Source organism: Drosophila simulans, chromosome 2R (assembly GCF_016746395.2).
Source record: "Drosophila simulans strain w501 chromosome 2R, Prin_Dsim_3.1, whole genome shotgun sequence".
In the NCBI taxonomy this organism is placed as follows: domain Eukaryota; kingdom Metazoa; phylum Arthropoda; class Insecta; order Diptera; family Drosophilidae; genus Drosophila; species Drosophila simulans.
This window is the reverse complement of record NC_052521.2, coordinates 21,086,044-21,100,352: the sequence shown is the minus strand read 5'-3', so window position 1 is coordinate 21,100,352 and position 14,309 is coordinate 21,086,044. Positions and strand designations below refer to the sequence as shown.

Sequence of the window (14,309 nt, the reverse complement as noted above, 5' to 3'; positions counted from 1 at the left end):
CGAAGGTGACACTCTCTAGTCCATGTCTTATCACCCCTTATAGAAGCGTCATCAATCAGCTTAGCCCATTCCAATTGAAATTTCGTCATTTATGTATATTGCACCAAAACCATTGTTTATTTGTCCAAAACCGCACAGATAATTTAGGCATAGCTTTATAATTCGAATGCTTCATTTAATGTCGTGTTTCCAAGAGGCAACTATGCTGCAAGCGAGATCTCCAGGCGAGGGCAGTTGGGAATGCCACACTCCAGGTCCGGGGAGGTGTCCTGGTGCCAGCAGCTCTCCGAGTTGCAGAACATGCATGCGTTGGGCGAAAGCGGGACGTTTGTAGAGAGGTCCACCATTTCCCACACTTTCTTCAGATCGGTAACCAGGGCGTTCATCATTTCGAAAGTGTGGAACGGGGTGGGGGCCAGCCGCAGTTTCTCCTGGCCCCGGGCGACGGTTGGGTAGTTGATCGACTGCAGGTAGTGTCCGAATTGTTCGATCAGCACGTTTGAGATTTGACTGCTCTTCAGAGGGTCTCCGATCTTAATGGGAATGATGTGGCTGGGCGTTTCTTCGACGGGGAAACCTGAAATGGGGCCAATTATATGTGCAGTCAGTAAACTGAAAGTTAAGTGTCTCTTTCTATATTTATATATGTATAGCCATCACTTAAAATAAAACGAAAGTGCGAGAATAACCTTCAATTCGGGTTACATAAATGCCAGAATTACGTCTTACCTTCTCGCTTCAGCAGGCTCTTCAGGTAGGAAACGTTCCGCTGGTGCAAGTGGCGCAGCTGGCGACCCTCCTCCGATGCCAGGATATTGACGGCCTCCAGGGCGCCACACAGCACAGTCGGCGGCAGTGAGGTGGTGAAGATGAAGCCAGCCGCATACGACCGGATCATGTCGACCAGGTTATGGGTGCCAGCTATGTAGCCACCAATGTTGCCGAACGCCTTGCCCAGGGTGCCCGATATGATGTCCATTTTGTGCAGCACACCATCCCGTTCACCGACACCGGCCCCGTGGTCGCCGTACAATCCCACGGCGTGCACCTCGTCGATGAACGTGATGGCCCCGTGCTCGTGGGCCACGTCAAGCAGCTCCTCGAGCGGGCAGATTGCCCCCGTCATGGAATGTACCGTCTCGAATGCGACGATCTTGGGCACGCTTTTGTCCGTCTGCTTCAGCAGCTGATGCAAGTGGTCCACGTCGTTGTGCCGGAAGATGTGCTTGGGAACCCCGCTGTTCCTTATGCCCATAATCATGGAAGCGTGGTTCCCTGCGTCCGAGAAGATCTCGCACCCAGGCAGAAGCTTGGCGAGCGTAAAGAGAGTGGAATCGTTGGCCACGAAGCACGACGTGAACAGCAGCGCTGCCTCCTTCTGATGGAGCTCAGCCAGCTTACTCTCGAGGCGCTCGTGGTGAAGAGAGTTACCCGAAATGTTCCTGGTGCCGCCAGCCCCCGATCCGTGCCTATTGAGCGCGTCCTGGACGGCCCTCTTGACGCCGGGGTGGGCGGACATGCCCAGGTAGTCATTGGAGCACCACACCGTGATGGGCTTCTCCGTCCGCTCCGAGTACTCCAGGGCGTGGGGGAAGAGCCCGTCGCCCGCCAGGCGGTTCACCTTCTTGAAGACCCTGTAGGAGTGGTCCCGCTTCTTCTTCATGATCTGCTCGTTGAAGAAGCGCTCGTAGGGAAAGGTCTCCTTGGCGGATGCCTTGACAGGATCCGCGGAGGCGGGGACGGGGGCGTTTGCAGGTGCGGGGCCACCAGCATTAGCTTGGGCGTTCGCCCCCGTCGAGTGAGACCTTGTAACACTTGCGGCGACGAGTGAAAGTTTCTTCTCGCCGGAGACCAAGGTCTTCCCAACCACGGGACAGTGGCTCCCGTAGGATTGGCACAGCGTCTCCGCGTAGTTGCGGATGAAGCTGGCGGTGAAGCGGTTCAGGAACGGACACTGCATGACGAGGTGCTTTTCCACTTTTGAAGACCCGACCTAAATCAGCGAACTTTGAAAGCGAAGTGAGGTGTTCCGAAAATTATGCAAGAAGGTGATTGCGAGGAGGCGGGCGAGTGTGGCCAGAGCTGTTGAAAGTGCGCTGCCCGCAATCAGCTGTTTGGAAAAATACCAACAAACATGTTCAAACAAATGTTTGCCGACGTTCAAAAATTGTTTGTTCGAGAATAAAAGTTTATTTTTTAAACTGTATTTATGGAATACAAGAATTGGAAATGTATTTTATTTCGAAGGGAAGTCGAAAAATGCCGTTTTCCAATATATTTCTCCTTTTGATTATTCATTCAGGATCTAGTTGAGCTTAACGAATGTCTCGTCGTCCAGAATCGCGAAATTGTCCTCCCGGAAATGGAGCAAGTTCTCATTGAAGCACTTGCTGCTTTCGTTGTGCAATTTGGTCATCACAGGCTTTATGTTTTTAACTCCTGCAGTTTGCGACAAGTCGGTGAAATAGTCGACCTTGATAATTAATAATAATAGAGTTAATAACCAGATGGAGAAGTAAAGTCAACTCGCATCTTACTTGCTTGGGACCCAGCATGTGGGCATGGCGTTTCCTTAGTCCCTCCGCCCACAGTTTGCCCATCCTATCGCGCGTGTCCTTGAGCATATCCTCCGTGGACGGCAGCTCGTTGGATCCGCTGTAGTAGCTCATGATGAACCTCGCTTGGATGTCCATCATTTGGGCGGCACAAACGTAAAACGGCAGTCCGACCAGAGCCATGGAGGGGTTCCTGATGTTGATGCACTGCTTGTACAGCTCCTGGACGTAGTTGTCCTCCACATAGATGCCCGAGTCAACGGTCAGGAAGGGAAAGGCGTACTTGTAGCCCGTGCAAAAGAAGACCGTGTCGAATTCCTGGTAGGATCCGTCCACGAAGAAGGCTCCCTTCTCATCGAGCTCCCGCACATCGGGCTTCTGCTGGACGTTCTCAAAGAATATGTGTTGCCCGATATCGGTCAAGTGGTGACTTATGGTAACCCGATCCGCCGATCGGGAAATGATGTTCGACAGGTCCATGCCACTGGGACCAGCTCCAATGACCAGAACGGATTTACCTGGAGCAGAATAGAAGACCATGTGAAATAACCTGTGCTAATAGAAGTTCTTCCTTAATTACCTTCGAAAACCTCCCTACTCCTGAAGTCGTGGCTATGGAGGAACTGCCCTTTGAACCTCTCCATATTCGGAATTTTGCTATAGTTCGGGGTGTGGTAGTGGCCATTGGCCACCAAGACCTTGTCGAAGTACTGGAACTCGATCTTGTTGGTGGCCAAGTCTTTGAAGAGCACCTGCAAACGTTTCAGTTAGGTGGATATATATGTAGCTGACTCCACAACTTACTTGCCACTTTGTTTTCCTCTGCAACACTCGAATCACATAGGTATTGAACTTGATGTGCTTCTTCAGGTCGAAATGGTCCGCGTACTGGTTGAGGAAGTCGCAGATCTCGTCGGATCTCACGTAGGAAACCTTGTTTTCCCCGATTTCGAAGTCCGGAAAGCCCATTACCTCCTTGGGCAGGTTGGTTCTTTGGAGAAGCCCGAAAACTCTTAGAATATGAAATGTTTTTTCGAATGATTTTCGTACCGTAGGTTCTTGTACATGCTGCTGTGGACATCGATGCCATTGACCACCCCCGTTGCCTCATTGTAAACCCAGGTGCCGCCGATTTGGTCAGATAGCTCGAACACAGTGGTCTCGAACCCATTCGCAATCGAGTGGCGGGCACAGCAAAGACCCGCGGTTCCGGCCCCAATTATGCAAACGCTCATCATATTACAGTATTGGTTACAGCTTATAATTTTATTAATTGCTAGCTGCGATCCTAAGTGCGATACGCCGGGATTGCTTTCTACACGCCGATTGCCTCCACGAAACTGAGGATCGCACCGTGATGAACTTTATGGCTTCCCCGCCCGATAGCCCTGCAAAAGTGGGGTACTTGGACTTCGTTGAGAGCTTCGCTTGCACAGCCTATTGGCTGAGTAAGTCCAATCAGAGTATCTTGCGTTCGCAATCCGGATGGATCGCTGTGCTTGTTTTCTGTAATCGCGCTGATAAGAAAGAGCATAAAAGCCTCTGCTTTTGTCTCGCTTTTTGTTTATGGGGCATATAAACTTATATATTAATTAAATAAATATTTACACTGCTGATAGGAAGCATAGGCAACACAGCCAATGCCCACAGATGCTCAGATGTACTCGATTCGTTCAGCAGTTCAAGGTTTGGGCTATTATGGGCTATGGGCCATGAGGCCAACTTCTTTGAGTTCGTCTTTTCCCACGCTAAACTGCGAAACCGAATGTGAGAAAATTTGCATGGGTCAGGCGGATTCGGAACGTACGTGCTGCAGTAGCAAAGTGCACGTCAAGATCGTCTAACATGGGGCTACCAGCTTGCATCTGCACCAAAGTTCTCCAGCTGGCGAGTATCTTCGAGTTAGAAGGAGACTTTGAGTTACCTTGAATGATAGAGATATGTACATACATCCCCATTAGATTGCCACGGTGGCGGCCCTGATTGTGAAGCGATTGTCGGACAAGCACTCGGAACGGGTGTTCGCCATCAACAAGAAGCAGTCCAGGGAGTGGACCCTCCTCAACAGCATCTCCTGGTCGAAGGAGGGCGATGACTTCGGCACGCTGACCTTCGTGGGCTACACCTTCATTGCAGCCGTGCTGCTGCTCACAAGGTAACTGCCCAGTGACTATGACCATATATGCTATGCTAAGACCATCTCCCCTTAGGATCATCGAGGGCACCTCCAACTATGGCACCTGTGAGATAATTCTGTTGACCTGCGGCGTTCTGTTCTTCACCATAGAGGGTAATATGGCTCCTAGGATGCAGTAATGTCAGAGTGCTCAACTCTCTCCTCCAGGACTGCTGATATTCTTCACGGTGGAGCAGCTGTCCGAGGATCTGCTGGTCTTTGCCTACGCATTGGGAGCACTTTGCTTCGTCTGCGCCGCTCTGTTCGCCCTGGACCTGATGTTCTTCAAGAACCTGCTGAAGCTGAGGGACTCCACCGCCCAAACAGACCAGTCGAAGGAAACAGTGGCCCTCAAGGTGTACAATCTTGCGCAGGAACCGAAGACGAGCTGCTGCAACATGGTGCCCCGCACCCACATCGTGAACGAAAGCAGCAGGAACTATCTACGCACCGACTTGTAGACCCCAGTGAAAGAGCTCGAGATACATATGTATCTGCATCTGCGTTACCTTTATTGCCGTAACTTCGAATGTAGTGAAACAAAATATGCATTATAAGATCGTGCTGCTGAAACAACTAATTGGACTCGTATGTTAATAAAGTTTTCGACATTAATCAACGCTAGAAGCGGCCGCAACTAATACGCGTACACAGAACGGAATGCAGTGCCAACAGTGTAGACTACGATAGCAAAACCCCCGGGCTCCTCTCAGAACAGCAGGAAGGACACCCTCGTCCTCCGCGCATCCCCCTTGGCTCGGCGAGCCATCCCGTAATGTCAGGGAATGTCGCTGCTGCTCGTCGTCCCCTTGGAATCGCACATGCCGCCGGCCATGTTCTCGTTCGACCGCTCCGAGGTGAGTCCTCCGGTTATGCCAGTTAAATTTAGTTTGTACTGCAAGGCGGAGCAAGGATTAGGATTAGGGTGGAGTAAGTAGAGGAGCTGGCTCTGCAGCTCATAGGTGGCCAAAACCAATTGTTGGTTAAGGCTCACAGTTGGGCTAGATAAACACACTTTGGGGGATCTTATCAAGCTATCAACTCAACTCAACTCAAAACTGAATACATCAGAATACATATGTACATACATGCGTAAAACAGAAAGTTAGCGATTAAGATTAAGATACAGCGCCATCTACATTAGCAAAGTCGAAACTAAGAGATGTAACTAATAAGATTGAGAGTTTAGAAACGGGGATTGGAGCACATCCTCAAAAACCAAAAGGCTGCTCCTGCGCCTCTGGCAACAAACGAAAGCTCTAAAATCATACCTGTAATAATGCATGCTTTAATATCACAGTAAACTATAGAAATCATACACATCGAAAGAGTCTGTAGTATCCACTACAGGTAGGAAATGGCCGCGTGGGCCTGCCTCGGCCTATTTACCTTAGTTGCGCACTCAAAGCACTTCGACACTACTTTGTTTATAACGTTCATAAGGTTCTTGGTTTCCCTGATGACGTGGTCGACCTTCACGAAAGTGGCGGCTTTCCCAACCGTGTGGTCTTTGACTGTAAACTGGAGTGCTTGGACAAAAGTCGGCACTCTATCTAAAATGTTGAGGAGATCCTTTTTGTTGTCACTGGCGGGAACCTAAACAAGTCCAGAGTTAGCGACATGGATGCCCACTATCCGCTGACAATTACCTGGTATGAAAAGTGGCGGAGGACTTTGTAAAGTCGATTGGCCTCCTCCGCAAAATATTCGGCTTGAGTAAACAAATCCTGAGTTGTTCTTAGAGAACCGTTGCCCTTGGTAAACTGATACATTAGGAAAGCCATCGCGGACATGTTCTTGGCTCTCTTCAGTATGTCGTTGTCGTCCGACAAGTCTTCGCTCCATTTTGATTGATATGTGTTCAGATCTCCGTTGTTCTTGCCTTCGAGGCCAGAATACTCAACCATTTCTCCGTCTTCTGTTGCAGGTACACCGGATTTTGTTAGTTTGTCTGAGGAGCTCTCGCATTTCTGGGGAAGATCGGAAGTAAGTTAGTGACTACCTTGCCCACTCTGGGCAGCAACCCACCTCAGCATCAACCTCTCTGTCACCCTTGGTGGTGTTGATCGAGACGAGGATCTTCTTGGCGATCATGGAGATCTCGTTCGTCAGCCACTTCCACATGTCCGAGAAGGACTCGAAGTTCTCGTTGGCCGCACTGCTGTTGGAGTACTTCCACAGGATCTTGGCCGCGATGAAGACCTGCGGCCCATAGATACGCAGGTTGATGGCCAGGCACTTGGCCTGCACCTGCAGCCTCTCCGTCGGCGCGATGTGCTGCAGCAGCTTGCAGATGTCGAAGATGTGGTCGCAGCAGTCGTGGAACTTCGAGGAGCGCTGGTTCAGATTGTCGATGTCGTAGTTCGTTGCCAGCACGTGGAACGACTTGACCAGCTTGGAGCAGATCTTGAGCGACTCGTTGAAGTCCTCGATCTGGCTGGACACGGATACGACCAGCTGCTTGCACAGCTCCTCCAGGCTGCTTAGCATACCCAGTTCGGGATCTGACCGACCCTTCACCTGGCCTCCGCCCACTCCTCCCACTCCACCGACTCCGCCGCCGCCCTCGTGCTGATCCTTCATGATGGTGTTCAGGTAGAGGTCGAACTCCAGCTTGCAGTTGTCGCAGTAGGAGAGGATGTTCTTCCGGTGGTTGTGGCTGATGTAGGGGGAGTCGGTGAAGTCGTGCGCCTTCTCGAACAGCTTCTCGAAGGCGAGCGAGAGCTCCTCGCGCAGGTCCAGGCTCTCGGAGCTGAGGTGCTTCCTGAAGTTCGTGTTGTTCACCATGCGGCCGCCGCCCGCCGCGGAGGGCAGGTTCTTCTCCGACTTCCACAGGTCGTCGTCCAGGAAACTGAAGTATGCGTCGGAGTTGTTGTTGCCCTCGCCAGAGCCCTCGTAGTAGCTCATCTGGTACTTGTACCGCTTGATGAGGTTCACAATGCGCTTTATTGTCGTGTAGATGCTCTCGTTCTCGTAGTTCGGGTTGCTCGCCTGCTTCTCGAAGGGCATGTGCTTGGCCGAGTCGAAGATGCTGTCCTTCACCACGAAGTGGATGAGGTCCATGGCCCTGCGGATCTGGCAGAACACCGTGTCGCGGTTCTCCTTCACGATCACGCAGTCGCTGTGGATCAGGCTGTTCTTCGAGGACGTCAGCAGGATGGCGATGGACTTCTCCAGTATCTGACGGGCCGAGAACATCTGCGCCCGTCGCCGCTCCTCCTTGAAGGAGTTGCGGTGGTGGCCCGTGAGGTAGGCCAGCTCAATCATCTCGGTTCCGAACACGGAGAAGGCCCGCACGAACTCGGTGAAGTTCATGACCGACTCCAGCTTCTCCAGGCTCTCGGAGGCCCGCTTCTTCGCGGTCAGCAGCTTCTTCACAACTATGATGTCGACCAGCAGTAGGATGCGCGTGACGGACGACAGCAGGGAGCGGGCCGCCAAAATGATGGCTCCATAGTCCTTTAGGGGCTCGATGTGGTGGCGCAGCTCCATGCCGCTTAGAGGTGAAATATCACAAAGTCGTTCAATCGATTTTCCTATCGTACAATGAAATACAATGAATAGGATGTACCAGGCTGGAAAGGATGGCTTCTTACCCGCATCTCTGGCCTCCTTCGCCGCCTCGTACATGTCTCCCTTGATGTCAATATTCTCCTCGGCGATGATCTCGCCAATGGTTATAAATCGCTCCACGGCAATGTTCAGCAGGTGACCTATGTTCCCAAAAGTGGACATGATCTGCTCGTTATCCATATCACGAACTCGAAAGCGTTGATTCTGGAGAGGGGAAGGAGGAGAGCCCACATTGGCAGTTGGTTTGGTTTCAAGGCCAATCAATAATCGCTGAGGACTAGAACGGAAAGTTATCCCGAACAGCCGGTTGGGTACTTACGTTCACAGTTGATTGAGTGATTCCGTACATCTTGGATAGCTCGGTTACCGATAGAAAAATTGATTATACGTAGTTAAAGAGTATCCGCAAAGCGAGTTTCAGGCATGCAGCATTTTTATTTACTTCCTATTGATTTTTCTCAATACTAGGGCTAGCAGAGTCGAGTAGACATTGCAACTAAGTCGAGAATTTGGCACTCAATAATACGGTCACCGATTAGCGCGTCATAGTACGAGGCTCTATGGGTTTAAGCTCAAATAAAAGTCGATTTTTCAGCCAGCGAAAGCTCCCCAGCTCAAATTAGTGTTATATAGCTGGGTGGCTGTAAACAACGTGTTTACCTGCAGACAGATATATGTGTATGCCCCCAGATTTGTGTGTGATTCGAGCTTGTAACAAATTGGTCTGCGCAGCAAGTCTGCGCACAAAACCATTTAGTACTGTAAAGTGCAACAGTTTCTCGTCACACGCCTCCTGTGGGATTCGATGCGGATGCGAGTGCCTGGATTCGATGCTTGTTGAGGTACCAAACATTTATCATAAGGAAACTCTAAAACCATGTTCTTACATAGATGAAAAGCTTGAAAAAGTGTTTGAGCTTATCGAACGTTCAAAAAGAGACAACATATTTCATGTAATGAGCTTGAAATAATAAATTCCACCCAAATAAGTTATATTTTCCGTATCTCACTTCATGACTTCCGGTGGCGGAAGTTAATTTTTGAAACTAATCGGGTATGACAGCCCTGGACAACGGGAGTTCCCCTAACATCCACACTGGCACTCTCAGCCATTAGGTCGTTACACACAGTCTGGCCACACTGCGGCCCAACGACCATATGATTTTTGCCGAGTATTTTATTTCCAAATGTTGTTACCTAAACACGAGCACGTCAAATTCCTGAGGGCCGCAAACGAAAAATAGCCGAGTATCCAGGATCTAAGTCCAATTTGAATGGTGTGATCTGCAGACGAGGCAGATCTGATTCGAGGGAAACCCAATTCCGGTGAAGGAAGTAGCACACAAAGTCCTCGCAAGATGTTGCGAAATTTCGGGATTTCATCAATAAGAAGGAGCAGCTGGATGGCCAACTGGTGCTCCAAGGAGCGGGCGTGGGCGTCCGCCATGCGGCTAAGTGCTTCAGCGCCGGCGAAGTGTCCACAACAGTTGTTAAACAGCCATGCCGCCAATAACCTCCAGCAAAGTCGAAGGGCCTACGAGAGCACCAAAGCGGAGAGGCTGCCCGGGAACCCCAAGGAGAACGAGCGTAAGCCCGAGGATTTGGATAGAGCCTACGAGGTCCTGAGGGCCACGCTGCCGAAGCTGTTCGTGGAGCCTCTGGACTACTCCATTTACAGCCCGGGCCTGATCTTCCACAACAACATTACGGGCAAGCACACTGTGGGCCTGTACCACTACGTCAAACAGATCGCCATCCTGCGGACGGTGGGCCATCTGAAGTACGCCTACGTGAAGTTCGAGGTGCTCAAGATCACAAAGCACCAGGACGACTACACAGTGCGGATAAGGTGGCGAGTGCGGGGCATTTCCGGCCTGAAGGTCATGTTCCAGTTCTGGAAGTACAAGATCTGGCAGCTGAAGGAGGTGCTGAAGGATCAGGAGGCGTGGTACGACGGCTACTCCGTCTGCTATCTGGGTGACGACGGGCTGATCGTCAAGCACGTCGTGGACAAAGTGATGCCGGACGAGAGTCGGGAGGCGGTTGAGAACCCTTCTGCGACGGCCCTACCTCCCGGATCCTTGGCGGCGACCTCTTCCCAGAAGATCAACTGCCAATGAAGCCGCAGCTAGCTTTAAATGTTACTTATTTATTGTATTACTAATCGTAATAAACGCAACTGTGAGAACGTTTAGTAACTGCATTGGCGCTTTGTGTTGTACGAATTCGTTTTTCAACTGTCACTGCTTGAACGCGAAGACCGATCCCTTCTTGATGTATTTGTAGGGGCGGGAGCGGCTCCGCTTGGCGAAGGCGCTTATGTAAGGCTTCTCCTTGTTGTACTCAATTGTGTTTTGCATGGATCCCTCGGTCTCGAGGAATATATCGAAGCTGTAGATGGTGCGGAAGAGCTGCGCGTACAAGACGCAGTGGTTGGGCTCCAACTGCTTGGGCTGCAGGGAGTTGGTCCAGAACTCCATCATCTGAGGATTACAAGTTTAAAAGCTAATTGAAGGATACTAGCTCGACAAGCTCAAACCTTGATGGCCGAATTGTTTTGCGCGGTAAGGCATCCGTTCCAGTGCACATTCAGAATCCATAGAGGCATCTCCAGTGGATAGTTACTCGGTATTCTGATGAAGCACTCCATTTTGGCGGATCCCCGGACAATGACAGCGCGGTAAGAGTTGTACGTAATACCCTTGTCCGCTGTCGAAGTATTCAGTGCGTCTGAAATTTGCGAGTGAAGCTCCTCGTGTGTGATGGCAGTCCATTGGACGAGGCTGCACGACAGGCCGGCTGGATAGATGTTCTCCTTCAAGCTATACAAATCGATATCCTTGAAGGTCAGCCCGCGAATCTGCTGGCTTAAGCGCTGCCAAGAGTTCAAGCGCCTGGCAATGCGGTCAATAATCTCCTTGGTGTTCTTGTTCAAGTTCAGTTCGTGGTTGTACAGCATCGAACTGTTGACGGTTGCAATCGAGCACATGCTTTGCAGCCAACAGAAGGGTTTTCCGTAGTCCTTGGCCTTGAGGTAGCGCACACATTCCTCGGCTGTTAAATCCGAGCTTCGTAGCTGGAAGAGCGTATTTTGATTAATTGTCCAAAGTTGGATAAGGAAGATCTTACCTCGTATTGGATTCCCGGAATGGGTAATTCATTGCCCAAGTCATTGGGGTACAAATGCCGCAAGAGGTAGTGAACGAAGTTTGCGTCACTGTGGAAAAATGCCAAATTATTTATGCGATTCTTTCCTAGGTGTGTTCCAAACTTACGCCTGGCCGTTGGAATTCCCGGAGCAGTTAAGTTGGCCCCAGACAGTGGCACACTTGATCAAGTCGAAGTAGCGAATCTGCAAAACGAGCTGATTCGATCCAGCGGCTCCAATCTTCAAAGTTTAGATTAATAAATGTTTTGGAACTAGTAAACCGTGGCTTCCTACCGTCAAGCAAATGTGTAGTGGATGAGGAGCGAGTGCCTCGTCCAAGTTGGTTTTTTCCTCAATCTTATCCCGCTCTCCACTTTCCATCTTAGTGTGTCTGTAGTTCAACGTGGAGCACTTCTTTTCCTTAAGCAGCTCCTGCATTTGGGCCTCGCTCTCATAGCCAACCACCTCGGCGCTGAAGGACTGCTCCTCGCTGACCCGCTGCAGCGATTGCAGGACAATGAACAAAACGTAGAGCGGCTTGGGCAGGTACTTGACCACTGCGCTTAGCTTCCATTCCACGTCAAGGGATAGCTGGAGTGCATCGTGCAGCGGCTTTGTGGCGCTCTGCAGAGTGCGCAAGGCGGGTGCGAACGAGACGTACCGCTGGGCGTGGCTCAGATTGTCCTGGAGCAGTTCCTGCTTGGAGCTCAGCAGGGCGCTGTACTGCTTGTCGAGTGCCTTTCGCAGACGCAGCTCGCAGTCGAGGCGATGAAGGTGCTGCTTGTGGCTGGACAACTCCTCCTCGTCCTTGGCCATGTCTGGCAGCTCGCTGGAGTACTCGGCGTCCGAGAGCAGCTCCAAGCTGGTGTCCCTGCTCTTGAACTTCTGGCAGCGCACAATCTCCTTCTTCAGGTGGCTCACTTCGTACAGCAGATTCTGCAGCTGCAGCCGGCTGAGATCCACCTTGCACTTCTCCAGGTGCAGCTTGTCGCGCCCCGCCTTGATCTTGTGCTTCACCTCGCGGTTGGCGTGCTTCAGAGCCACGAACATCAAGGTGGTGGCAATGCGAGCCTCATCCGTGGATTGCCCCTGCTCGTGACGGATTTGAACGGATTTAGAGCTGTAGTCGGGCACGAAAGTTGGACTTACCTTGCTCTTCGCCTCCTTAATTCCCTCTATGGCCTTTTGCAGCTGATCGAACTGCGTGTTCAATATTGTTTCCATTTTATTCGGCGAAATTGTGAATAGGAAGCCGCAAAAATTGTTTTTATTAACAAAACTGATATAATGTGGCCAGGCTATCCAGCCGGTACTTTTCAAACTGATTTTAGTATATGCGCATGCCTGCGGCTGCGGTCACACTTGCCAGCGGTTTTGTAAATATAGTTAAAAAACAAAATATATTCTTAAATATTCGCTATAAGCCTAAGTTAATCTCTCTTAACTTGAAATAACACAATGCTGCGATTGCTCCAGAAGAGAACCAGTCTCATAAAGCTAGTGGTACCCGGCCCCCGACTTCATCAGACGATTGCGCAAACAGCGATAAAGGTTCACACTTATTACATATAAAAATGAGTATTGTCATTAATAAATTAATATTTGTTAATGCCCCCACCTTGCAGGAAATCCCAGCGATAAAGCCCATCAGCACTGCGAAGAGCGACAAGACCGTCGGAAGATGGTTCCTGGGAGTCAGCGGCATGGTGTTCGTGGCCGTTGGTCTAGGTAACCGATAACTTAATGTAAAGTTTGTAGTTCCTTGCGAAAGTGAATCCCTTCCAGGCGGAGTAACCCGACTGACAGAGTCCGGACTGTCCATGGTAACTTGGAAGCTGACGGGTGAACGTATGCCCCGAACCCAGGAGGAATGGGTGCAGGAGTTCAATCTCTACCAGCAATACCCAGAGTACAAGCTGTGAGTACTCCCCAGATTCATCCAACGCCAGGAACTACATGCAAACCTCTGCTTTCAGAAAGAATGTAAATATGACCGTGGAGGAGTTTAAGTTCATCTTTATGATGGAGTACATGCACAGGATGTGGGGACGTGCCATCGGCGGGTTCTTCCTTTTGCCCGCTGTTTACTTCTGGAGAAAGGGATACTTCTGTGCGAAGACGAAGAAGAGCGTCCTGCTGCTGGGCACTCTGATTGGACTGCAAGGTCTGATGGGATGGTACATGGTCAAGTCCGGGCTGGAGGACAGGTTCCAGGATCCCAACGACGTGCCACGGGTCTCCCAGTATAGATTGGCCGCCCACCTGGCAGCTGCCTTCGTCCTGTACTCACTCTCCCTGTCGAAGGCCATGTCCCTGCTCATCCCCACCAACACATTCGTGATAGCCAAGAAAGCATTTAATATCAAGGGCCTGACCCATTTGACGAAGGCAATGGTCCTGCTGACTGCCATTTCTGGAGCCTTTGTAGCCGGACTAGACGCCGGACTCGTGTACAACTCGTTCCCGAAGATGGGCGACAAGTGGATTCCCGAGGACATGTGGACATTTGCGCCCATACAGAAGAACATCACCGAGAATCCGACGACGGTGCAGTTCAATCACCGCATCCTTGGAATTAGCACAGTAACTCTCACCACCGCGCTGTGGCTGGTGACCAGAAGGATGCAGTTGCCCAAGCGCGCCAACTGGGCCATCAACGCCGTGGTGGCCATGGCCTGGACGCAGGCCACGCTTGGCGTAACCACCTTGCTTAACTACGTGCCCGTGCCTCTGGCGACGGCCCACCAGTCGGGCTCGCTTATTCTGCTGAGTTTCGCTTTGTGGCTGTCGCACGAGGTTCGACTGTTGAAGTACCTTCCAAAGTAAATAAATAGGCCTTTGTTCAACCAAAATCTAA

At 50.8% G+C, this 14,309-nt stretch overlaps 7 protein-coding genes across 7 annotated transcripts; 3 read left to right on the top strand and 4 right to left on the bottom strand.

The window, feature by feature from the left end:
- Positions 1-88: 88 nt before the first annotated feature.
- Positions 89-2,185, bottom strand: LOC6735979 (5-aminolevulinate synthase, erythroid-specific, mitochondrial). Its single transcript, XM_016168846.1, has 2 exons — positions 730-2,185; positions 89-577 (listed from the first exon to the last, which is right to left on the bottom strand). The coding sequence occupies exons 1-2, from the start codon at positions 1,958-1,960 to the stop codon at positions 201-203; spliced, it is 1,608 nt and encodes a 535-aa protein (XP_016029343.1). The 5' UTR covers positions 1,961-2,185; the 3' UTR covers positions 89-200.
- Positions 2,186-2,270: 85 nt separating this feature from the next.
- Positions 2,271-3,926, bottom strand: LOC6739504 (senecionine N-oxygenase). The gene is made up of 5 exons (XM_016172229.3): positions 3,606-3,926; positions 3,360-3,546; positions 3,136-3,307; positions 2,538-3,073; positions 2,271-2,473 (listed from the first exon to the last, which is right to left on the bottom strand). The coding sequence occupies exons 1-5, from the start codon at positions 3,791-3,793 to the stop codon at positions 2,306-2,308; spliced, it is 1,251 nt and encodes a 416-aa protein (XP_016029342.1). The 5' UTR covers positions 3,794-3,926; the 3' UTR covers positions 2,271-2,305.
- Positions 3,927-4,031: 105 nt separating this feature from the next.
- On the top strand, positions 4,032-5,346 carry LOC6739505. The gene is made up of 4 exons (XM_016172095.3): positions 4,032-4,442; positions 4,517-4,710; positions 4,766-4,845; positions 4,900-5,346. Exons 1-4 carry the CDS (start codon positions 4,401-4,403, stop codon positions 5,190-5,192), a joined length of 609 nt encoding a protein of 202 aa, XP_016029341.1. The 5' UTR covers positions 4,032-4,400; the 3' UTR covers positions 5,193-5,346.
- Positions 5,214-9,017, bottom strand: LOC6739503 (alpha-catulin). Its single transcript, XM_016172228.3, has 6 exons — positions 8,624-9,017; positions 8,328-8,508; positions 6,760-8,267; positions 6,381-6,701; positions 6,121-6,327; positions 5,214-5,626 (listed from the first exon to the last, which is right to left on the bottom strand). Exons 1-6 carry the CDS (start codon positions 8,651-8,653, stop codon positions 5,510-5,512), a joined length of 2,364 nt encoding a protein of 787 aa, XP_016029340.2. The 5' UTR covers positions 8,654-9,017; the 3' UTR covers positions 5,214-5,509.
- A 288-nt stretch (positions 9,018-9,305) lies between these two features.
- LOC6735978 (uncharacterized protein C6orf136 homolog) lies at positions 9,306-10,507 on the top strand. Its single transcript, XM_002082851.4, has one exon. It carries the CDS (start codon positions 9,663-9,665, stop codon positions 10,422-10,424), a length of 762 nt encoding a protein of 253 aa, XP_002082887.2. The 5' UTR covers positions 9,306-9,662; the 3' UTR covers positions 10,425-10,507.
- On the bottom strand, positions 10,434-12,773 carry LOC6735977 (THO complex subunit 5). Its single transcript, XM_002082850.4, has 6 exons — positions 12,602-12,773; positions 11,747-12,541; positions 11,580-11,692; positions 11,434-11,521; positions 10,844-11,380; positions 10,434-10,787 (listed from the first exon to the last, which is right to left on the bottom strand). Exons 1-6 carry the CDS (start codon positions 12,674-12,676, stop codon positions 10,545-10,547), a joined length of 1,851 nt encoding a protein of 616 aa, XP_002082886.1. The 5' UTR covers positions 12,677-12,773; the 3' UTR covers positions 10,434-10,544.
- A 3-nt stretch (positions 12,774-12,776) lies between these two features.
- Positions 12,777-14,309, top strand: LOC6735976 (cytochrome c oxidase assembly protein COX15 homolog). Its single transcript, XM_002082849.3, has 4 exons — positions 12,777-13,003; positions 13,078-13,180; positions 13,238-13,370; positions 13,429-14,309. The coding sequence occupies exons 1-4, from the start codon at positions 12,911-12,913 to the stop codon at positions 14,276-14,278; spliced, it is 1,179 nt and encodes a 392-aa protein (XP_002082885.1). The 5' UTR covers positions 12,777-12,910; the 3' UTR covers positions 14,279-14,309.